The sequence below is a fragment of the Anolis sagrei genome, chromosome 1, assembly GCF_037176765.1.
Source record: "Anolis sagrei isolate rAnoSag1 chromosome 1, rAnoSag1.mat, whole genome shotgun sequence".
In the NCBI taxonomy this organism is placed as follows: Eukaryota; Metazoa; Chordata; class Lepidosauria; order Squamata; family Dactyloidae; genus Anolis; species Anolis sagrei.
The window spans coordinates 22,320,732-22,346,987 of NC_090021.1; the positions used below are offsets into that span (position 1 = coordinate 22,320,732).

Consider the following 26,256-nt stretch of genomic DNA (forward strand, 5'->3'; position numbering starts at 1 on the left):
AGACAGGAGACTCAGTAACACTGAGGGAAACACTGAGTCTTCCTTTGGAAGTGATACAAGTACTGTTATGAAAGAGCTCCCTATTTAGGGGGAACAAGAGAAAGAGAAGATGCAACCCTTTATTTTCCTTTTAATGACAATGTCGCTTTAATGTCGCTCAGATACATTTGGTGTATGATACAGTCAAGTTGTTAAAGGAAACTTTAAGGGGAATTATTTCAGAACAAGGCTGCCCTGACTACCCTCCATTTGATTTTTAACACAGGATTTGGCATAAATGATTTGAGAAGGAAACTGTCAAAGGATCCAGTCAACTTCATTGCCTCTAGAGCTCAAGTATGAAACTACAGCAATGAATTCTAACTTAGTTCTTTCATATGTAACTTTCAAAGAAAAAAATAGCATGAGCTGGAAGCATGTTTGACAAGATATGCTTCTGCTAAAGAACCAGGGATGTTGCCTGGATACAAGGAAAAAAAAACTTGCAAAATATGATCCATACTTTTATTAGCACTACACTTCAAACTGTTAGAACCAATGTGATTTTTTTTTTAAATGGGCAAAACTTGTCTAATTTTCAGACAATGCAAGGAATATCCATTCTATTGAATATCAACGCACTATAAATTAATAAGGATGGGGAACATGAGGTCTTCCAGACATTTATATATTGAATTTAAGTCCAGTCTTTCACCAACAATGATGAAAAACCATTAATTAAAGAACAGCATTCATCAAGTTAGATACTGCTTTTACAAGAATTCAACTTAGTTGCTTGTGTGTTTTTTGTATTACAAATCCCCTGGTCTTGAATTTGTTGGGCATGGTTGATGAGACATGCAATTCAACCTTACTTTCAATGGGAAAATACATTGGTTAGTATGATGAAAGCTACTTGTAATTCTGTAATGAAGAGATTAGTAAAAAAAAAATAAAAAAAGACACCTTCTGTTTAGCAGATAGTATTATAACCATGAGATGATTTGGGGGGAAATCATAAATTGCAGAGTGCTTTATTACTCAACTGAAGCTTAGAAACTGGGTCAGCTGGATTGCCGCACCTTCAGCAAATGTGCAAACAAGGGGACTGCTGTCATCATAACCGCACAATAAGCTGAGACACACTTTTTTTTAAATTCACCAAGGCGAACAGTTGGACACAGTTCTAGAAGAAATGTAAAAACGTTCATCGGAGTGTGCTCCTGAGCACATTTGACTATATGTGATACAATGGGACTTACTTCTAAGGAGATATGCATTCAACAGAGCTGCTATTTTAAAAATCTCTTTCAAAAAAGCCTTGAGAGAACTTTTAAAAACTGGTGTGATTTTACATGGCTTGGAAGGTGACTGTGATTAATCTGAGCATGCTACTTTATGCTGACTTTATACAATTTGTCTTAATGTTCCACTTCAGTCAGTATTTTAAAATTTCATTTTATATTACAGAAAAAGGATATAATAAGTCCTAAGGAGTTTAAAGATTATAAGTAAATTTAGACATTAATTCTGGAAAGCTGTACTTTGACTTCAATCCTAAGGCTGAACTAATGTCTTGTCTATGCGAGTGTGTAGGTTGCAAGAATATAACTTGTCAGTCATATTATCAACGGCAAATTTTGGAGTAGTCTATTAATAATCATTGAATGGTGATCACTACTCGTATACACTGTGGAGCTTGGGGGGGGGGGGGTTGGGTTACTGTTTTTGCCTGAAACTCACAGTAAACCTCAATAGTCAGCATTGACAATAAAATTTTGCAATAGATTTAAAAAGCAATTAGACACTATATCTTCACAAACCATAATTAATACAGAGCCAACAATCAATTCATTTTATATTCCTAAGTGGCTCTTCAGATGTTTCCTGCTATGGCATATTTTATGGGCCTGTCTTATTTTTGGGGAAATGTACAAGCAGATATGAACAGTCCTAAGAAAGAAAATATTTTTGGTGATTTATGATGCATTACAATAACTTAAAGATGATAAATATTCTGATTTTTAAAAATTAAAGCTGTGGGGTTGTTATCATCTGTAACTCCGATTTCCTTAAAAGGAAGCAGATGCTTTTCAACAGTAGATGATGATATAACATCAGACATGTTGTTGGATAATATGGCAACATGGCAAGGAGTAAATTGGGAAGTTTTGTATGTAAATAAATATTGAATCTTGGCTTACCAAATTAGGAGAAAACTATCTTCAAAAATAAATATGTACCTTTGCCAGTTTGAGAACATTAAAAAGAAGAGAGTACATAATTCTAAGATTGTCCCTACTAATGCTTCAATCATGAACTCCTATGGTGAAGCAGTGTTTGAACAAGCCTACAGATTTTTTTTTTTAAATCAGACAATGTTACGTTTGGTACAAAATACTGAATCTGCTGTGGCCTTCTGCTATAAATGGTATAAGTTTATTTTCCAGGGAAATCAAAATTGCAATATATTTTGCCAAAAAAAAGGGGGGAGGACAGGACAAGACCGGGAGTTGGGGGGGAATAAGGTTTGAATTTTCACAGAATGCTCTTAAAATAAAATGCTGCAGAAATGGGCTTTGGGTGAGTACTTGACCTGAACTCTATCTCAACTGAAAGCCACTGCTGAAAGGAAATATCTAAAGACACGAATAAGACAAATTTAGAAAAGGGTTTTTTTCTATCATGGAATGTTTTCTAATTCAGTAAAAGATAGGTTGGCAACAGAACACAGAATGTGATTATCACTAATTCCCCAAGGGTCCCAGGCCCGCAGAAACAGGTTTTTGGATGATGCATTGGTTGCAAAAAGAAGGGGAAGCAAATTGTAAAAGTCACCTCCTCTTCTGCTGGCAGGAGATGATTATGCCAGCAGGAGTAAGTCTGGATTCATGCCAGTATTAATGACACTACAAAATTCAAGAGGATTCTTAAAGAGAGAAACATATATGTCAAGGAGAAAAACCAGCATCTCAGTGCAAAGCTAAGGGTTGATAGTAGGCAATGAAAGCTTTTGACAAGTGGACAATTTCAACAGAAAGGAAGAAACCATGAAATTGAACAAATCTGGTTACCAGTATTTTTTAAAAAATGCTAAAATTATAACAGTAAATAAAGAACAAAACTCAAACACAGGGGAACTCCAGACAAAAAACAATCAGGAAAAGCTAATCACCTCTCAACAAAGGATTCCCCCAGGCAGTAACAAGCCACACCTAAAAACTCTCAGGCCATCAAATGCTTATCAAGGTGGCCAATTGAAATATTCACACCTAGCTCCAACAGACAAGAGTTCTTTCTCCCACCCTGGACTTTCCACAGATATATAAACCCATTTTTCTAGTTTCCAACAGATCTCACAACCTCTGAGGATGCCTGTCATAGATGTAGATGAAACACCAGGAGAGAATGCTTCTAGAACATGGCCATACAGCACAAAAACCTACAACAACCCTTTTGACAAATGCCTAATCCTGTTATTTTACGAGCATATACTGTAATGAAATTATTTTCTTAAATTATTCACAACAGATAAACAACAAGTAAGTATTTGGCAAATAATGTAACAAATTATAATCTGCCTATTCTGATTCAGAAGAAAAAGAAGGAGGCTCTCCAGAGCACAACATTTCATAGTGAAAATGTGGAGAATACTGTATTACGTGGCTGAAAAGGGAAAACTATTTTCTTTGAATCTTAAATTTCAGAGTTTACCGACAATGTTTTTTAAAGAAAAATTATAATGCAAAGAAATTAAATATACTGAAGAAAAACGTACATGCCATGTTTGTCAACATATGCTGACAACTTCCCTTCCCAATAACATTTTTTAATCTTTACTGATCTGATTATCAGTTGCTGATTATTCTGAGTATTAACCTAGCTAATATTATATTAATTATATAATTTTGTTTCAGTATAACATTTGAAAGATAATTAAAACACTGTGATAAATGTTAATGTCCAATTCAACAATTAAATGTTTGGTTAGTATAAGTCATTTTATTGAGGTATTTGCAGAGTTTAGTAGACCTTTGACTATTCTACAGAGGACAAAGTTAAAAACATTTAACTTTGAAAAACAAAAGACAAACACACACAGACGAAGAAAAAGCAATAGATGAAAATACCAGATTAGATCTTGCAGTGTAGTATATTTCTTCTGAACTGTCCAAAAATTCATTACTGTCGGGCTGTTCATCAGACAAAGACCAGAAACTCAAGTTAATTACTTTTAGACTTAGATACATGTATGTACAAAGGGATTTTTGTGTGATAGCTGTCTGTGGCATTTACACTTATTAAGATTTATAAAAACCTTATACACCATTGCAGCTAAATTAGTATAGTATTTAGACATGTACTGTGACTACAGAAAATAACTACAAAAGCAAGTAAAAGGTGCATGTTTATAATTTCTTTTAATATTTATCTCTCATCTTTTCTCAATAAAATTGTCATACTTATGTCCCTAGTCTCTAACACATACAACTACTAAATGTATGTAAATCCTCAAGGGCCAATAACATGTTGACATGAGCTGCTGGTTTGACCAGATGTCTACAATAATGATCCAGACCAACTCTATAACTTTAAGAAGGCTTACTGTGAGGCAAATCAGTTTCAAGGAAGTTTCAGATTAAGTGCGATCAATTTCTATTGACAAGTGGGCATTGGGACTAAAAATAATTTAGTTTTTTCTTGCGTAGGATGGCAAGAGCTGGGAACCATGGAACCAGAGGGACAGTGGTGCTCACACAATACCCTGCTCTTCACTCTGTGCCAAAAGGTAAAGTGCTTTTGAAGCTTTGAAATGGAAAAGAAAATTCCACTAAACAAGGTCCTTTCACAGTCTCTGCAATTCCCTGGGTCTCATACACTGCCTCAGAACAGAACAGAAGGGTGGATGTATAGATGAATGGATGGATGAATAAACAAACAACACTTCAGAAGCCCTGTCAGGCCAATTCTCTTATTCTGCCTCTATGTTCTACAGCTAAAACAAGAACAATGTATATGCCAAGCCTGCACAACCTGTGGCCCTCCAGGTGTTTGGGACTTCAACTCCCAGAAGCCACAGCCAACTTGTCCAATGGCCAGGGATTCGGAGAGCAGAGGCCCAAAACACCTGGAGGGCCACAAAGTTGTGCAGGCCTTGCCTATGCAATACTTAAAATCCGAGGAGCCCTTATTCATAAGTTCCAATTGATGAAATGGAACATAGCTACAGGCAAACATGCACTAGACTAGACAACCAAATATGGCACTGATATTTTAGCAGCTTATATATGAGCTTAGCTTGACTGGAAACTGCTTGGTGACCCTGTGCATGTTACATTCTCAGCCCTAGAGGCAGGCAAACCTCAGCTGAATACATTTTGCAAATAAAAGCTCATGATAAGTTGGCTTTAGGAGCACCATAAATCAGTCATCTTGAAAACACATAAAACTATAAAATCTAAAGAGAATTAACCTCAGTTTTCACATAATGTCAGACAGATAAATATTAATGCAGAAACCAAAAGAAAAGTGAGTTTGAAATCAGCTGCTTGTAGAAAAATAACAAAACACTGAGTTCCCTGTGTTGATAACTTTCCGCAGCTTGCAGAGGAAAAGAAAAAGCAACTGATCTACTAGTTGACTACTTCCATACACATATATGGAAGGTCCTTTGCATAGGAATGAATAATTGGTATGCAACTATCAAACAAGAGGGTGGGGTGTATTTTAAACATATGTATGGGCCAAGAAGTCAGGTTAGTCATAGCTTCACCAGCATGATGCATAAAACATGCATACATATTAACATCTTGCAGATAGAATCTATAAAGGAATGTAGTGATGTATGAAGAAGCACAATGTCACATGGAAGAATGCAGACTGAAAACAAATGACTGAATAACAGAGGCAAGATGAGTTAATACAGAAACCTTAAGCATTTCTAAGGCAGAATATAACTAAGCTATTAATTCTCAACAACTCTGAGGACTCAAAAACAATTGAGTATGGAAATGAAAGCTACAGAAATTGGAAGTCTGAAAGAAGCAGCCATGCTGCTGCAAGAATGGATCCTCTCTTCTTGCTGCATCCATTGTAAATCTGCTCCGGATGGCAGGGGGAAACCTCTGTAGCACAGAAGGGAACATGCAAGAAGAGGAAGAGAAAATCCTCGTGTGGAATTCTACATGCAGGACACTGGACAGAGTCAAAGTTGTACTGACTTCCACTAATGCAAGCAATGCTTAAAGCTGTGAGTACATAATCAGAAACCATTTTCTATGCATATGCTATGCAGGGTTGTGGAGTGGGAAATAATTTGGATAGAGCTGGATCTGGTAAGAATATATTGACTTGTGTCTTCAGCTTCAAAATTAAAAACCTATAATGCTCTAACAATATATGTATTATATTTTGTTAGTCTTAATTTTATAAATTCTTTAGTTTTAAGGTATATTTTATGTTTCTATTTAAAAATCTTTTTTCAAAATGTATTAAACAGCATATTTATTTTCACAAGAATTTAGTAAAGTTTTCATTTTATCGAAATTTTAATCAAATAAATGTATTTCATATTCTCTCAATCTAAATAGCCTGGTAATTTATGTGATGGTAATGAAATGCCCTGTGCTACCATTTTGCTACAGTAAATTTGTTATTAGTTAATATGTATTTGCCATTTATGAAGATGTCAGAGTCAAGGATTTGGCACACTGATTCCACATCTCTCTAATTCATTTAAAACTTTTTTAACATGCCTTTTAATCTGTGAATTGTTTTACATGTTTTACACTTTGAAAGCTATTTTTATTATTTATACTTATTATTATGTTTATTTATTATTATTTTATTTATATCATTTTATTTATATCATTTATATTATTATATTATTGTATTATTATTATGTTTGCTTATCGCTACTTTATTATTTATTAATGAATTAAATGTTAATTAATTATTATTTATGTTTATTTATACCCTGCGCTTTATCTCTCATGAAGGAGACTTATTTATATCTTAAATATATTAGACTGGTTTTGTTATTTGAGCTCTCTATATAAAGGGTGGGATATTGATATTTTAATCACTCAATCAATACATAAATATGGTAAATGTGTTTCATCCTTTACTATTCCAAGATCAAATCTTCATCTATTCTCCATACATATGTTTTCCATACACTTAGTTCCTGTAAATGCATAAAATTATTAATAGATAATCAGAACTACACAAGTGATTTTTTCCAAACTTCTGAGTTTTTATATTCTCCCAATGAGTATTTATACTCATTGGGAGAATACAGGCATTATGTACTGAAAGACCCAGCCTACCAATGCTATCAAGTAAGAGTGGACAGACAATGCAGCATGGTATTTTTAGTGTTGGGCTAGTACTCTGGATGATGAGAGTTCAGATCAAGAGTTCAGCCACTAGGTGACCAAGGGCAAGTCACACTTTCCCAACCTTAAAGGAAGGCAATGGCAAACCTCTTCTGATTAAATCTTGTGAAGAAAGTACTAAAATAGGGTTGCCATAAGACTGAGTCAACTTTGACGGCATGTAACAACAAACACTTGGAAACAGGGATGGATAACTTGTTTCCGTGTGTGGGTCACATGCAGTGGTGAGTCAGGATATGTATGTACACAAAGTTTCCTCTTGATTACCTCCTTTAGATACTCAGGTGTACATATACTCTCCCCATTCACCTTAATATGTAGGATGGAAAGGTTTCAGCCTCCTTGCTTTGCATGATGCCATTGCCTCCTCCCAAAACCAACTGACTGACACCGGGAACAATTTTTTCCTAGTGCCAATCATGTGGTTGTGATTTAAACATTTATATAACGAGAGCAGCATAGGGGATTATTTTATTTGTGCATCATCTCTTACATCATAACCATACTCCACATAACAGCTTCCTGAACAACTGAACAACAACCTTAAACCTGGCATTGGTTAGCAAGTGGCGTTTTGGTCACTTTGACCAACCACTTGCAATAAGGTCTGTAGGTTATCCACCCATGAGCTAGGCAGATCAATATATTAGCATAAGATAGCTTACTATCCTTATTCCAAAATCATTCAACGTGAAAATTAGAACCTGGAACCTTGACACTGTCTCGTTGCCTTGTTCTTCACCAAAAGAGAAGTTGAGAAAAACAAACAAAAGGTCTAGAAATAGTCACTGGAGTAAGATGACTAATGATTTAGGCAAAAAGAAAAGTGATAAAAATCCCAGAAGTGCACACATTCACACATATCTTAACATATGTGTGGGGAAAGGTGGTTATCCTGATTAGAATTCAGTGTAAAAATAAGACAAGGATGCTAAATTTTTATTAAAATTTATTCTCCAAGTGAAAAAAATCTGAAAATCTACAACCATCTGCCAAGCAATCATCTAACAGACATGAAGAAAGCATGGGGACAGTGATCTGTTTAAGAACAACATCAATAATCAAGCCAAATACTTAAAAGTGCTTGTCAACTAAGAACTGGCTTTATGGACTCTCCACCTTACAAGACCTGACAGAAACTGAAAGATACCCAAATCTTCTAAAACAAGAATGATTTTTCTGTTCAGTCATCACATACAAAACCATCAAAAAGATGCTCGAAATGCCAAAAACTGATGGTGTAAATAAAAGTACCATATACATCAATGTATTAGCATAGAAATTTTAGTCGAAAAATTGACCAAAAAATCTGGGTCAACTTATCCATAAGCCGATATAAGTATTGTACCTTAACACTTATTTTAAAAAGGAACCATCTTCTTTTCTGAGTAAAGGGATGAAAGGCAAGAGCTTACTCCATTCTGGGAGAACCTAAAAGAAGTACTGACATCTTCCCCCATAAGCATTGCTATGACAAAGACTAACTGTGTTGGTACAAAAATGACAATTAAAACAGTAGTTGCATAAAAATCTGGTTTCAGCTAAGGAGAGTGAACTCCTAGACATTTCTCAAGAGTAAATGGTGTAACTTTAAGGTGCCTTTGCAACAATTTTCATAGGACCCAATATTATGACATGCTTTCAGGCGATAAGCAATTACCGTCCTTTCCAGAACAGCAATTTGCCTTTACAATTATATTAGTCTTCAGACAATTGGAATACCATCTACCAGATTCAAAGTTTCTGCCCTTATGTGATTTATTCAGTAACCTTCTGCTTATTGAACACTGAATAGTTTGTGTCTAGTTTTACCTGATCTTCCCATTTAAAATTCACTATACATGTGTAACTGCTTCTCCCAGTTGATACTATCCTTCCATACAAACGAAGAGCTTATCTGTAATGTACACAGAACTAAAATGTGTAAGTGGGAGCCATGTTTTTTTCTAAGTAGATACTGGAAAGACAGCAAAGAGATTGAAAATACACCACAGTAAACCAGAAGAATGAACACATGTTATTTAGTAAGAATCCAAGTTAATGCAAAAACAATTCCTCTGAAATACCAGTAAGTTGTTATTATATTATACAGTCACACAGAATTTCTGATCTGTTAAGACTACAAAGCAGAATACCCATAAGTTACAAAGCCTGAACATTTTGGTCTGCTGTGTTTCATGGCTAGAGGGATGTAGTGACTGACACAAAGTTCCCCAAAACTGGGTAAATCCCTAAACAAACAGTGACAATAAAATTGTAAAGTGTTTTACAAAGGTATACTATGCAGAATGGAATACATATGTATAGGCTTCCCTTTCTTTTGTTATACTATAAGCACTTTCCCCCATATATATGGTATGTGACTAAAAACACCAAATACTTTTTGTTACTTACAAACTCATGATGAGGCTCTGTCTCCTTCCTTAAAGGTGGATCAAATTTTACTTGGCCAACTATTAAAGACAACAAGCAAAGATAATAAAGAGTAAGATAAAAGACAAGTAAAATGAGTTTAGTGATTTATACAGAAATTTTATCATGGAATATATAATATTTCATTTGGTTGTTAGCACTTTGTATTAGCTGAGAAGAAGAAAGAGAGCTCAAAGAAGAAACTAAGTCAAGTCAAAGCAAGAAAATAAGCCAATTAAAAACTACAATAGTTCAAATGAAACCCAATTGCTAGGCCTTGCTAGAGTAGTTCCACTGAATCAACACAGTTGCAAAAAGTGTTGACTTATGATTGAATGGCTCTACCATGCTTGTTTGTGTATATGTGTGTGCGCAGACCTATAAATCACTTGACTTTTTAAAATAGGAGTGGCCTTGCCAGTTATTTCCTCTGAAACATCATCTACAGCACTTGGCTTCTGCTGGGAATCTCTCATTTAAGTCTTAACATAGCTGATCCAGCATAACTTCCTAGAGCAAATGGAATCTGGTGTCTTTAGGTTATTTAGGCCCTGGATCTACTCTAGCTGAGACTAAAAATTCAATTTAGGGAAAAGAACCTATAGTCTTTACACAACAAAACCTTTAAACTTAAACTTCAGAGAAATCAAAGAATAGTGAAGGTGTCATCCTACAGTTGTTCCCAAATTCCATTATCCTAAATCACTAGCTATTTTAGCTAAGGCTGAAAGGAGCAGCAGTCCAAAAAATATGAGAAAGCATTATGTTCCACATCCCAACATTATTTTTAAAACCTAATAATCAAGCTTTATATTGTAAATATCAGCTGTTCGGCGATTTCCTACTACACATATCTCTTTTAGGACTATGAGTTTTATTGACCTTTTCATTCTAAACTTTGTATACTTAAGAAAAGTGAACAATTTCCATAAAGTTGCAAGACAGAACACAAGCCTATGACTCTCCTGAAAAATGCTGTAATCAAGGTGATATGAAACAAAGCCACCTTCAGGAATTTTTTTACAAGAAAGGGGACTGGTGAATTACTAGAAAGTGATTTCTTTTTTAAGGGGTAGGGCATCAATCATAAAAAGTTAATTCTCCTATAACTGTAAAAATCACTTCGCATATCTGTTTTTATTCAGCACAAAAATTCAATTATTAACAGCCCCCCACCCCCCAAAAAAGGAATGGAGATGAATTTTACCACTTTTGTATTATTACAATTAATTATGTAATAATAAAAATGTATTTTTAAAAAACTGTTTGATAGGGGAACAATATACAGAGGTAACATACTTGGTGAAATCACTCCTAATGATAACTCCTACTGGGTCCCACAGATCTTTCCTGATACCTAACTCTTGAATATTCCTTTCAAATAAACCTCTTCTGGAATAGTGAATAAAAAAGAAGAAAAACCAATGGTTAACCTCTTTATCATGCACTCAAAAGTAACAAAGTAGCAGCAGGTGAAACTCCGTTGATCTATTTCCTGCTTTTATTTCTCCTCCATCTGTTAAAAATAAAACCAGCCAAGCACCTATTATGCAATAATACAAACAACATACTGTAACTGGCGGAAAAGCAATATTGTTTCCGTCCTATATCAGTAGATACAGATATATTGAAGAAAAGGGCTTGTTTGTCTAGCCCAGGCATGGGTGAACTTTGGCCTTCCAGGTGTTTTGGACTTCAACTCCCACAACTCCTTACCAGCTGTTAGGAATTGTGGGAGTTGAAGTCCAAAGCACCATGCCTGGTAACCCCAACACATAAAGCAGAAATGGCTAGTATTTTCTCTCCTTCCTCTTTTTGGCTGAGAAACTTGAGGTGCAGAGAAGAATGCAAGCTTAGATATTTCAGCAATTCAGTACACAACTAGGGAATGTCACATTAAACTTATGATGATTTATTTATTATTGAATATCGTTCATATTATGTTCTAAAAGTGGGTCTTTCAAAAAGACGTTTCTACTGCTACACACATTTTTCATTTTCCTGACACTTTTTTTTCTTTTCTACCCGGGCTCTAACGCCTGCTTTTCTTCTACAGATAAATTTACTGTAACTGTTAAAATAATTTTGCAACTCGGTCAGAATGCTTAATCCAGGATGGAAGGACAATGATTAAATATGACATATATTAAATAAAAGGTGCAGTTACAATATTTTTTTCAAATGCATATCTATACTTACAGTTTATTTCAGAGCGTGTTTTTTCTTCTCTCACATTTCTACTTGTCGAGTGAATTCTATGAAGCACAAGAAGAGGCTAGGAAAAATATAACAGTTTACAATTAAGGATGTCCTATATACATTTTATAAAGAGTCTTAAAGATACTTTGCAAATTGAACCCCAGAGCTCAAGAAGTAGCCAGTCAGAAATGACTACTCATTTGCAATTAGCTTCTTTCTTAAATAACCAATAAATAACTACATCATGCTTGCAACTTAATGGGGGACACCTTCACTATGTTAACTTGTAGCAGAAATTAAACTCAAGAACTCGATTGTGCTCTGTAATGAGCACTTTTTTATTGTGTCAGAAGCGACTTGAGAAGCTGCAAGTCACTTCTGGTGTGAGAGAATTGGCAGTCTGCAAAGACTTTGTCCAGGGGATTTTTTTTTTCATGTCAAGAGCGGATTGAGAAACTGCAAGTCACTTCTGATGTGAGAGAATTGGCCGTCTGCAAGGACGTTGCCCAGGGGGTGCCTGGAAGTTTGAATGTTTTACCATCCCTGTGGGAGGCTTTTCTCATGTCCTCGCATGGGGAGCTGGAACAGACAGAGGGAGCTTATCTGCGTTCTCCCCAGATTTGAACCTGTGACCTGTCAGTTTTCAGTCCTGCTGGCACAAGGGTTTAACCCACTGTGCTACCGGGGGCTCAAGGGATGCTCAGATATGTTACCATACTGTGGGAAGCTTATCTCATGTTCCCACATGAGAAGCTGGAGCTGACAGATGGGAGCTCACCCCATCTGGCAAATTCGAACCACCGACCTTCAGGTCAGCAGTTCAGCCAGTACGTGGGTTTAACCCATTGTGCACTGCTGCTCCTAATCTGGGCACTGAAGTAACAACAAGATTGGCAGGAGAAGAGTATGTTTTGTATCACGGGACAGCAGCTTGCAGCATTCAGATTTTTTTTAAGAGTAGTAATAAAAAGGCAGCTATGTTTCTATGGTTCTATTTTACTTTCTTATGAGATATGCATACAAGCAATTATGAGAGTAGCCATGTAGAGTAACTGCACGTTACTGTAATATTTATAATTGTGATGAACTACCAGAGAAAAAGCAGATAGAATTGTAAGCTATTATTTTTTTAAAGAAATTTGACAGAAGAAAAGGGAATAGGAGTTATTAAAAACACTCTTTAAAGGGGAAAATAAGAAAAGAAAGCATAAAACAGCAAAGGACTAGAATGGAAGTCACAAAACAACAACACCTCCCTCCCTTTTTTTATTATTCTGTGTTTCTTGGTGGGTTTTTCTTTGTTTTTTTCTTTTCTGTTATCTTTTTCTCTTTCCCTCCTCTCCTTCTCCCAGTCTCCCTTTTTTACCCTTTTTTGTTGATAATTCTTTTCTTTTATGAAAATAGTAATTGAAAACTTTAATAAAAATTTAAATACACACACAAAAAGATCTATTCAATAATCTTAGAGACGCAGAGAAATTGACCATAACTGAAATCTCTGCTATCAAATGGCAGAGGGATGGCAAAATGTACCACTATTATAGACAGCCTTGTAGATGCCGTGTAGTCCAATAGAATTTGAAACCTCAGCTCACTTCAGAGAAGTAGATGCTTGTGAATTCAAAAGGAATACTGTATCCTCAAAAAAAACTGCATTAAGTGGAAACTACTTTGATGCAAAGTATCAATCTTGTATTCAAAAATACTTCATTCAATGAGATACAGGCAATTGACAAACTAGTGTTTTCCTCATTCCTTCATCATGAGTCAAGACTTGTCCACTATGAAGGGGAAACTGTTTATTTAATGAAGGCCTTGGGCCTTGGGCATTTTTTCTCATTTAAGTGTCTTATCTTTGGCTTTCAGAAGTAAAATGCCATTTTTTTCTAGTTCTGAACTGTTACTGCTAATGTGCGGTTTAGAGAGCACTCTTCAAGCACAGTTAATATTGAATTAATAATACAGGTAGGAGAGGGAAGATATTAGGAAGATGCATAGAGTCAACAGGAAAGATTCAAAGATGATGTAACTCCTGCTTTTATTTCTGAATAATACAAGGGATAACTCACAGGTGATTCTCAGCATCATTTAAGACAGTGAACAGATACCAACAGATAGGGTGGGAGAGAAATACTATATATTTTTTACAATTAGGTGTTCATTGTGCACTCAGTGATGTTTACATCCACTGTAAACTTCTGAAAAACCATTGCAAGTGGACACCATTATATATTTCATGCTGTAGTAAAATGTAAGTTCCAAAACTGGGCTGAGCAGATTGTTCAACAAAAGGATAATTAAAGGATGATTTAAACAGGAAGCTAGATCAGATGCTTTCAACAGTCCCTGCAATAAAATCGATTGTACCTCAAACAGTTTTATGGAAAGTTAAATCCAAGCAGCTTAAAATGTAGCCTGAAGAACAAAGAAGGCTATCACAGTTCTGCTTTATATGTTACCAAATGTTTAAAATATATAGAGATTTTTAAAAAGCTTATAGAAATAAAAATTAAATCATATAAGTATTAAGTGGCATCAGCTTCTTATATATTCACTGTAAACATCCAAATTATATTTGCAGTGACAAGAGTTTCAAAAATTTTAAACTATCTCAGAGGCTGAAGTTGGGCATGGTGTCTTTTTTTTTTTGGTCTCTGAGGCTCTCAGAGCTTCCTAAAATCTCAGCGCTTCCTAAAATTCAGTTCCAGGGGTTTGAAGAACTTTCCAGAGTGGGTTTGGGGATGATGGAGGTTGAGAATACAGCACTTAAGATGGATTCTACTAATATGCAAACAGAGCTCCAGCACAAGATACATCCAAGACTCTTTAATTGCCAAGGTCTAATTTCAGTAGTATTCTTACCTCAGGATCATCATCATCAAAATCATGGTAGGTGGAATGATCAGGATTGTTCATTTTATCCAATAGTTCTATAGCAAGGGTCCGGTTTAATGGCTGGGTAACAAAAGGATGCTGGAAAAAACAAAAGGCAAGTTAAAAAACAGAAATGGCATTAACGGGGGCTCCTTTAAATATAATGAATTAATTTCCTCCCACAATACTTCCTACAATTAGCAAATATTAACTTTAGAAAGGTGCTTAAAGATCCCATCCCTTCTTTGCGTCAAAGCAAAGGGACAGGCAGACTAAAGAAAAGCTGACTGGGCAAAACAAGACTAGGTTAGCTAACACATGTGCACTGTTCACACTGAATTAATTATTTACAAAAGTGTTCCTCATATGAAAACAATGAATACATAACTTTTTAGAAGACTTTAAAAAGTATTATGAAGTTATACCTGCAATAGTTTTTCAGCTGTAGGTCTTTTTTTAGGATTCTTTGTAAGTGCCATTTTCACAAAATGATGGAAACTATTTGACCTTTAAAATGAAATTACAGACTTTAGAAATGAACACAATGATCACAACGCCATACAGCAATATAACTACAGTACTCACCACTTCATTTTGTCTTTTAGTTTGGGAGGCTGGAAATTGCTTTTAGTCATTAAAAAGAGTGCTCTGAAAAGTAAGAACAGTGGGGACTTCACTAAGCCATGCCATTATTTATATCACTGAAGATAACAAAATAAAGAAAGGGTTGTTTAGGAACCACAGAACAGTTGGCCCTTCAAAATTATGGATCTAACTTTTGTGAATTTGATTAATATGTTCTCTCTAGGAACATCTAGGTCCTCCAGCATGACTCTGGCCAACTTCCACCAGACACTGAGTCATGCTAGAAGACTTCTCTATGCATTTGTAGACAATCCAAACAAGATTCTATGGTTAAATAGAGGTTACAGAGATTCCTAGAGAGGTCTTCTCTCAGGTTAAAAAAACAAACATTTTTATTTGCAGTTTTTCTACAACAGTTAGCCCCATTATCTCTCTTTTTCGCAAGCAGATGGTCTAGAGCTACAAGGGGGAAAGGGGGAGGGAATCAAATTTATTTCCTTCTTTTCCTTCTTCCTGCATTGTGAACAGTTGCCAACACTGATCTTGCAGCCATCTGTTCAAATGATAGGAAGGTATTTTCTTATTAGAAACCCTACAAGTTATATTTATGCTCTTATATGTTCTTAAATGTTCCCTAAAGCTTCCAGCCTTACATAAAATTACCAACCTCATTGGATGCAAGTCAAACATTGGGGGCTGGAGTTCTGCTAGTTCTATAGCAGTGATTCCAACAGCCCAAAGGTCACAAAGTTGGTTGTATCCACCTTTCCTTTCGACTGCAGCAACCTCAGGAGCCATCCTAAAAATAAGAAAAAAGTTAGTTTAGTTTCCATCCCCATATTCTTAAGGACAGTACTGACTAGACACATTTCAATGTTAACCTCCTTGATGCTCCTTAGGCTTTTATTTAAGAGACAGACTATAAGTGCCCTTCAGAGTGAAGGGTCTAACAAGTTAGGTTGATTTTCTTCTGACTAATACCAGTAACCTAAAACGTATCAAAGAATTATGTGCATAAATGATGCTGAGAAAATGCTGGAGAAAGCCATGCTAGAAAGTCAGTCATAATTTATCTTGCAACCCTAAAGCTCACACTTTGTGAAATAAAAAGTAAGAAGGGATCAGGACACAGTTCACAAATCCCAAGATGAGTGGACAACAATGGGAAAAGCCATCTAATTGCTGAAACTGAGCTGCTTCCCTCCACAACTGAATCAGGGCACACAGAAACTACACATTTTGTGTTAAAGAACAACTGAGATACCCAGAATGTAGTAGCAGTGCAACCCCCCCTCCTCCTGATCAGATAAAAACGTGTCTTTTTTCAGTGACATGTCACTGAAATTCACCAGCTATGGACAGAAGGCAAAAGAAACATGGGCTATATGTAGTCCAAAGGCCATGTTGCCCACAACTGGTGTCCACACAAGACCTTCCCCACTCACTTCAAGAGCCAGCTTTGGGTGTGTATCACCTTGGGTTACATCCAGCAGTTTCTGTTTGTCAGCTGAATCAACAAGACTATTGGAACAGATTTCCCCTCTCCTTGACAACTCCCCACACATGTCCGGAATTATTAGAATAAAGGAAAATTACCAATATGGTGTTCCAATGAAAGATTTCCTTTTGGCAATGGTTGCTGTTATTTGTGCTGCTACTCCAAAATCAGCTAAAAATGATGGAAGACAGCAAGTGATGTAATCATACTTATGGTGATCAACACAATAGTTAATTTTCTACAGTCAAGATCTATTAGAAACAAGCTTTAAAAGTCTTTGTAGTCCCATTTTTCCACTATACATTTTGGGCTAAATCCAACTTTTTGTTCCAATCAGAATAGAACATTTGAATCAAGGGAACTTGCATAAGTAGCCCCTGAGTCTATTATAGTTGGGACTAACAGTCAGATCTAGCCGATTATACTCAGACCAAAAAAAAGAGAAGTATACTTTCTTTAGAGCTTACAGAAAAGGGTCACAATATAACATTTCTTGTAAATTCTTAATAATAGTTAACTGCATTTTGAATGAATTGCCTTGGAACCTAATTTTTGCCTCTATGTCTTTTTAATTTTAAAGAAAAAATTGAGATTCTACTCCACGATAGTTTTCTTCAACACACTGAAACCAAATACTTATGAAAGATGCTTCATAAAGGTTTGTTAAATGGCACAGAATATGTAAAAGTAAACAATGGCTACATTCCAAACATACTACAAATGAACACAAGATAAAAAATATAAACAAGTCAGAGCATTCCAGTTTTTAGCAGAACATTTTTCTTAAAAAACTTTTATTATAAGCTTTCTTCATACAATTGAATTCATTTAATTTAGTTCAATTCATTTAATTTTAAAAAATTATTCTTCCATCATAGATAATACTGAATTTTTCCAACTTCAAGCAGATAGCAATCTTACTGCCACAACTACTAAGCAGAATACTCTTTGATTACTCCTTTCCAATTGTCCCTAAATAAACAGCTCTAGTTTCAGCTGTCTACTAGTTTTCAAAATCGTCTAAATCAAAATATGTATTTGAATTCTGAACTTTTTTTGCTTTTTCACACATCTATCACATCTTCCCTCCTTGTTCTGCCGGTCCACCTCCGAGCACAATTCAAAGTGCTGGTCTTGGCCTATAAAACCCTATACGGCTCCAGCCCAGCTTACTTATCCGAATGTATCTCTCTCTGCGTTCCACCTCGTAATTTAAGCTCTACTGGGGAGGCCCTGCTCTCGGTCCCACCAGCTTCTCAAACACGTCTGGTGGGGACAAGGGACAGGGCCTTCTCGGTGGTGACCCCCCGCTTATGGAATTCGCTCCCCAGTGAGATTAGATCGGCGTCCTCCCTCTTTACTTTTAGGAAAAAACTGAAGACGTGGTTTTGGAGCCAGGCCTTTGGCTAGTGGTCACAACAGCACTTTAGGCACTGAACTCGGACAATAGGATTGTTTGAAAATTGGAAATGGCTTTTTGACCTGTGATTCTGTGATCTGTTCTATGTGGTTATGTAATTTTAATTAATATCGCTGCTTAATTGTTATGCAATGGATTTTATATTGCTGTTTTATATTGTTGTTTTCATACTGTTGGCATTGAATAGTTGCCTGTGTTAGCTGCCCTGAGTCCCCCCTCGGGGGTGAGAAGGGTGGGGTAGAAATTGTCTAAATAAATAAATAAATAAATAAATATTTTTTTCACTTTCTAGCAGATATTCAAAACTCCCTTATACATTCTGGACAGCTCCTCTGATATCATATACCAATGATACATCGTTTTATAAAAGTTCTCCTTAAGATAATATAATGTAAATGTAGACCTTTCAGCAGAAAATTTTGATAGCTGAAGACTGAGCTTTTTAAAAAAACAAAACAAAAAACAGCAGTGTGTGTCTAATAGTTGAAGTTATTGCAACAAAAGTGTCAAAACAATTATTTGCTATGTGTACATGCAATTTATTTGGCCACAATCTGATGAATTTTTTTCACTTCGAGAGTATCAAAGATACAACATTGACTCTTTTAACTTTTTGGATATTTTCACAGCTTATATTATTACTAAAATGCATTATATAAAAGTAAATCTACACAGAAATACATACCTAATTTCACATGGCCATTGTCTGTTAAAAGAATATTGGCTCCCTTGGGGACAAAGACAGATTTCTTTTTAGTATTATAATAATATCAATCACAGTCACATGGCATTCTAAGAATGTAGAATATTAATGTTAGGGCTGGAACATAACTGTTACCAGAACAACACCAATGAATGGAAAATAGAGATAGCTTCACACTAATTCCAACTACAACTACTTTAAAGATAAAACCACCTATGCACATATAGAGACAAATTGAAGCAAGACCTTCAAAGAGAATATCTTAATATAACTGCATCAAATTACCATGAAATATGACACAGCACCAGCCTATCATTCTAAGAGGGCAGAAAACGTTCCAATGCTATGTCTCTGAAAATGTTTCAATATCATATCCATTTTTGTACAAGCAACATGCAGTTTCTCAAGTTGCTCCTGACATGAAAAAAAGGCACAGCTTTCTTTAGGCATGTGCCCTAAAATATTCTTTCAAGTGTATAAGGGAAGTACGGTATATGCTATTTTTGTTACATTAATTATTCTTCCACATTTGTGGTTGTGACTTTTGAAGATTTGATTTTCTACAGATTTAATTTAAAATGTTCTCTCTAGGAATCTCGAGATACTCCAGTGTGACTCTATAAACTTCCTCCAGTCATGCTAGAGGACCTAGGGACTCCAATGCAATTCTATGGTCAGCTCCCAGCAGAACCTGAGCACAGAATTGTGCTGAAAGACCTAGAAATTCCTGGAGAGATATTATCTCAGATAAATAATAGCAATATCTTCATGTGTAGGGTTTTTTTTCCATTTTTATGGGGGTCTTGTGCTCCTAGCCCCAGTGAACGTGGAGGGCTGACCATATTACAAATATTCCCGTGAAATAACTTCTACCTAATGCTTTCAATAAATTCAAATATAGCTTTTTAACCAAACATGCTTAATCAGATAACACTGAGAGCACCATAGGAAACTAGAATAGTATGAGGACACCATGTACTGTATGTAGTGCTAACCTCATCTTTGTCTTTATTACTAGAATAGCATTTAAATCCTATATTTAGATAGTCCTTTTTAAATGCTGACTATTGAAAAGTAAAACTTGGCATCTTAACTAGTATTAGCTGACTTCAGCTTATGGAGTAGGGCTGTCCCTATTCCCCTGTACACTACACACCCAAACTCTGATCCAAGATGTAATACTATAAGTTTAACAGGTCTACAAGACAGGAGTAATAGACTGCAATTAAGAGAATTTAAATAATTGAATTAAATTTGAATTTTCTATTGCTATTTCTTCATATATCACATGAATAATGAGACAAACCTACATGTCCTTTAAATCCTACTACTTTAGAACTAAAGAAAGATTTGTGTGTGTATGTGCTTTTCAAGCCACCAGCTGAATACCATGAATTTTATAGAGATGTCCTTACAGCATAAGGAAAGGAACACTAAAAAGTGTATAAAATTCTATTCTGCAATTTTCAATATTTTAGAAAACATACTGCTAAACAGATTTAGTGTGCTGGCTACACTATTGGAGTTACCTAATATTAGTCAAGTTATTTGTTCAAATAGTATTTACAATTTATTAAAACCATATAATTTCTATTTTATAATTTTCAGACACTTCTTTTTTTGTATTTTGTCCTGCTTCTGGAAAAATTACAGAGAAAACAGTCAAGGGCCCCAATCTGCGTACTATACTAAAAGTGCTTTCTGCTTTGCAAGACATCTCCAGATGCAAACAAATATCTGGTTCTCCTTACAAAATTTTAGAATATAATTCTGAGTATATTAAGGACTGGTGTAGAGAAAACACAAACAATCCAACAATGGTAATAATTATTACATAGAATCATAGAGTTGGAAGAGACCACGTGGGCCATCTAGTCCAACCCCCTGCCATGCAGGAAAAGCCCAATCAAAGTACCTCTGACAGATTTCCATCCAGACTCTGTTTAACATGTGAAGGTTGGAGCATTACATGCTCCCATCTCCATAAAAATCACATTCCCAGCAATCTTCACAGTTAAAGAGACACATTATGTTACAATTTAAGGTATGATAGTTTCCTATCTCTATCATAACCAATTATGAACAATAATAATAATAATAAAGCTTTTTATATCTTGCCCCCTCTCCCCAAGGGGACTCGGAGCAACTTAAAACAAGGAACAACAACAACAATAATCACTTTTATATTCCAGAGTAAGTAAAAGCTAAAACAGCAAGTCAGAAGAAAAATAAATCATGACAGGTAAGAAAAATAAAGCACAACAATAATGCCTATGATTAAAGGGTATGGGGGAATTTGAGCAAGAGAGGACTAATTGTACTCTTGGACTAGTATAAATAAACCATCAGTGTTATATATTACATCAGTCTGAAGTAATAATTTTAACATTTGAAAGAACATTAGTAATATACAGCTACAGAACACTGAAGGCAGAAGTCAAACAAAACAAGGAAAAACAAGGAAAAATGATGGATTACGTTTGGTGACAGAGACATTTGCAAAATATAGGTTATTTATTTACACCATTTCTACCCGCAGGGGTGAGAAGAGTCAGGTAGAAATGCTGTAAATAAATCATATACAAGAAGACACATCAAAAATACTTTTAAAAAATTCAGTGAGAACATACTGAAAAATGCATCACTATCCAGACTTTAACTTGGAGAAAAGCTGCATGAACAGACTGATTAGTTCCCTTTAAAAGGTAGATAGTAAAATGTGCAATTCAGTAGTAAAATGTGCAATACCGAGGGAAATACTTAAAACCAAAGTCAATACCCAGAGAATCCTGATTAGATCAAGGTGGCAAAACATGGACTTCGAATACAAAGAAAAAGTATGCAGCAATAAAAAATTCAGAAGGAACTATGACCTAGAGGCACTCATTTGTGTCAGTGTCCCAGACACAGAGAGATGAGAATGCTGCTTCCTTCAAATTCTTGAACTCTGACTCAGATCCAAAAAGCCGAGTACAACAGCCCTTTCCTACCATCTTTCTTATGCAGTCTCCAATGGGCCATCAAAAGCTAAACCAGAGAATAAAAATCCTCTTGGATAACATGGGATTATAATATAATAAATAATCTTTATTTGTACCCCGTCACCATCTCCCCAAAGGGACTTGGGGCAGCTCACATGAGCACTCCAAGTGTGACATGAAGACAATAAGTATAAATACAATGACAGAAGTATAATCAACAGTGCATTAAAATCTCATTGATAAAATTATAAAGAATTTAAACGTATAAAATTCCTAAAAGGCAGTGGAACCTGCAGGCGGGCTATCTGTCATAACAATCAATCAAAGTAAGAGCCAGTGCTATCAATGATTCATCACATTGGCCATGGATTACTCAGGATCTAAGGCCTGTCTGTTTTTAGACTCACTCAGAAGACCTGAAGAGAGGGGGCTAATCTTATTTCTTTAGGGAGAATATTCCAGGAAAAGCGAAGCCCCTTACAGCAGTGGTTCTCAACCCATGGGTCCCAAGATGTTTTGGCCTTCAACTCCCAGAAATCTGGTAAATTGGCTAGGATTTCTGGGAGTTGTAGGCCAAAACACCTGGGGACCCACAGGTTGAGAACCACTGCCTTACAGAAACATAAGTGCCTTCTGCTTAGCAAGGGATCCCACTTTAAATCCTCCTCAACATCAAGAATATTTCTCTATCACTAACAATGTACAATTATTACAAAACACAGGCATTCCCATAGAAACACAAGTCCAATTATATTGTCCTTTGGTACACTTTTTCATAATACATTTTCTCCTTGATAGAAGACGTTTCACGTTTAAAAAAAAATCAAAAATCATGATGCTTCTGTTTACAGAAGTTAGTATTTGAAGTCACAGTTTTAAGCACCCGAGGAAAGAATTTAAAGAACAGACTGACCTTTATGTCTCTGTGCATTTTTCCTTTACTGTGAAGATAATATAATCCCTACAATTAAAAAGACACAAAAATTGGTTAGAAACAATATATGAACATCTTCTTTTTTTTCTTCTTCTTCTTCTTCTTCTTATTATTATTATTATCTTTATTTGTACCCTGCTAGCATCTCCTGAAGGACTCGATGCGGCTTACAAAGGCTAAGGCCTCAAAACACAATATAACAATACACAACCTAAAGCAAATTAAAAACAGTTAAAGCAATATTAAACAACAAGCAATAACAATACACCAGGACACAATAAAACTGGGCCGGGCCATAGTATTGGGTACAGATTAAAAGTGCTGATGTGACAGGTGATATGTAAGGATTATAGGGTAAGTGCAGTGTGCCAGTAATCTTAGTTTCTAATAAAGTGCTTCTGGGACTTGTTGTTGGAGTTGTTCTAAACAACAACAAAACCCTAATCAGATGTTTGAAAATGAAATGATGCATCTATATATTTTTTATTTAATATAGTTTACATCAGAATGGCTGACTTAATGAGGGCTGGGACGTGGTCCCCCAGTTGATCTCTTCTCATTCCTGTTTTGTTTTTTAAAAACATTGTAAGCTTTATCATATCCTCAGGGGGATGTATAAGTAATTTCATTCATCCAGCCCAATCCAATCCAAGCCCTCTAATTTAGGCCCAAGAATAGCCTTGTTTCTTTTTTTCTTTTTACAAAACTGGAAGAAAATAATTCTAGTTTTAAAACTGGCTAGGCCTAAAATACCTTGGGGAGAAGATCGACAAAATTAGTTCCATCACCCTTACAGGGCATGAGTGGCTAATTTTGATTCTGGGTTTGCGGACAGTGTTCTGCATCATGATTACTGCATTCTCAGTCTATGCTTGAACACATGGCAGAAGGGGAAACATGCAGAAACAAATAACTGAAAGTTAGACATTTTCAATAACTGAAAGTTAGACAAAAGCACCAAGCTCGATACAAATACACACAAGTACAATGAAGCCTACACTCCTATATATACTAATGTGTACATCAGCACATTGCTGCTTCTTTTTCAGTAAATGTTTTGGGGGATTTGAATTCCACAGGTTTCTTCTTCATCATATATTGGCTATGGAACGCTTGAAAAGTAAACATGGATAATTTTTGCAACTATCTCAATAGCTCACCTTGCCCCCGGAGTCCCTGGTGGAACAATGGGTTAAACCCTGGTATGAATCCAGGGTGCGAAGTGAGGTCCTGTCTGTCAGCACTAGCTTCCCATGTGGGGACATGAGAGAAGCCTCCCACAGGATGGTAAAACATCGAACATCCCTGGGCAACGTCCTTGCAGACAACCAATTCATGATTGCTGTCCAAAGGCCTGGTCCCAGAACCATGATTTAATAATAATAATAATAATAATAATAATAATAATAATAATAAACTTTATTTAATACCCTGCCACTATCTCCCCAATGGGGACTCGGGGCAGCTTACATGAGGCCAAGCCCAACAACATATTACAATAAAATAAAACCAAAACACAATAACAACACAGTAAAATACATACAACATATGAGTACAAAAAACGATAAAACAAAATGATACACAATAAAATAACAAGGAGCGGGCCGCATGTGCAAGATAAAAAACTAAAATCCCTGCCAAGCGCACTTGCAAGGCTGTCGAGACCGAGAGCAGGGCCTCCCCGGATGATCTTAAACTGCAAGGCTGGGTGTAGAGGGAGATGCGTTCGGACAGGTAAGCAGGGCCGGAACAGTATAGGACTTTATAGGTCAAGACTAGCCCTGGAGAAAGGTGCATTTTTTCTTCCAGATTATTTCTACCTCTAAGATTAAGAATGGAAATATTTTCCTCACCTGTAGTGTTTCTCTGCTTACATAAGCAATCTGCAATTCTAAGAGAGGTCCAGTCACTGGAAAAGGGGAAAAATTACATTTCACTGTTAACTTTAAGGATTGCTCTCAAATAGCATTCTCTCACACAAGAACAAGTATGGTAAGTGTTTCTGGCCATAAATGTAAAAAGACATTAAAATAGTAATCTTTTGTAAATGCTTAGGTATTGTTGTCGAGGGCAGGGTTTAAATCTTTTCCGCTCACAATCCTGTTCCACCTGAGAAATGTTTAAGTGACCCCAAGTATATAGGTATACAAATGCAAAATAGGTATACAAATATACCACTTTTCCCTTTCTCAAGCAGCACCTCAATCCTCTTCTTTCTAAGTCCAAATGCGCCTTTCTCTTCTCAATCAGCACCCCAATTCCACCTATTTCTTCATCAGTACGCACCACTTTTTCCTTCTCAACCAGCATCCCAGTTCTTCTTCTCTGTCCATATGCTTTTTTGGGCATTCTTTTTGCAACCCCCACCACTCACTTTCGCAACTCCATTTGTGGTTGTGACCTCCACTTTAAGAAGCTCTGGTCTAGAAACCCAAGAATGGGATGGTAGTGTTATCTTGTAGTTGTTTTAAACTGAAATCTTCAGGAACCTGCAACTAGTTAGCTATTACTTGAATAAATTCCTATCAGCCTCATTCAACATAAGCAATAGTGAAGGATGATAGTGAAGGATGATAGGAATTGGTATCCAGTGACAAATTGAAGTTTTCATCACTGGTTTATAATGTCATTTACTATCTGTGATCTGATTGCATTGAGCTCTGCTTTTATGCATAGGTATACCTATACATAAAATATACATAAAGTATATTATGCAATTCTTGGAAAGATGATAATTACATGAACAACATCTAAGGTGTTAAATAATTCTATAGCAACATAGAGTGCTTGCTGAAGTATTCTGGATATCACTAAAGCACTTGCAAATCTAATTGTTGATGCTGGCCTGGTGTAAGAAACAGCTTGGAAATTAATTAAAAGACAGAATATTTCACATTTTACAAAAAACAGCTTTGCAGCCAAAATCAGTAGTAACAGGAAAGCATTAGCTCCCAACATCTGTTCGACCACAAGTGTAAAATAAGCTCATTTCCTAAAACACAGGTGGCACCATCACAAGGACATCAATCACTGCATTTACAAAAGAAACACAGGAATGAGGAGGCGCAAAGACAGAACACAACAAGCTTGTACAAGTAAAGAAATTACTTTTGTCAGAATATAAATTCTGACAACTTGACTATCAGAAAGGTCTTGCAATCACTCAACTGCAAAAAAGCCATCCACTTTACATGTGCTCCCAATTCTTAGAAAGTAGTAGAATTGAATCCAAGGGAATATTGGCGCAGGAAGAAGTCAACAAGGAACTGCTTTG

General features: G+C 35.8%; 1 protein-coding gene across 9 annotated transcripts in view; it reads right to left on the bottom strand.

Annotated features, from left to right (window-relative positions):
• The window catches only part of MAP4K3 (mitogen-activated protein kinase kinase kinase kinase 3), an 84,008-nt gene that overhangs the window by 31,186 nt on the left and 26,566 nt on the right, over positions 1-26,256 (bottom strand). For 6 of the 9 annotated variants that reach the window (XM_067463228.1, XM_067463227.1, XM_067463226.1 and 3 more), the window contains 11 exons: positions 24,836-24,891; positions 22,962-23,009; positions 19,050-19,092; positions 17,043-17,115; positions 16,114-16,245; positions 15,447-15,509; positions 15,287-15,368; positions 14,850-14,960; positions 11,988-12,063; positions 9,771-9,829; positions 4,110-4,172 (listed from right to left, as the gene is read on the bottom strand). In XM_067463228.1, the coding sequence (XP_067319329.1) occupies positions 4,110-4,172; positions 9,771-9,829; positions 11,988-12,063; positions 14,850-14,960; positions 15,287-15,368; positions 15,447-15,509; positions 16,114-16,245; positions 17,043-17,115; positions 19,050-19,092; positions 22,962-23,009; positions 24,836-24,891 (806 nt within the window). The remainder of the gene's footprint in view (positions 1-4,109; positions 4,173-9,770; positions 9,830-11,987; positions 12,064-14,849; positions 14,961-15,286; positions 15,369-15,446; positions 15,510-16,113; positions 16,246-17,042; positions 17,116-19,049; positions 19,093-22,961; positions 23,010-24,835; positions 24,892-26,256) is intronic. The other 3 variants (XM_067463235.1, XM_067463229.1, XM_067463242.1) reach the window with 1 other exon arrangement.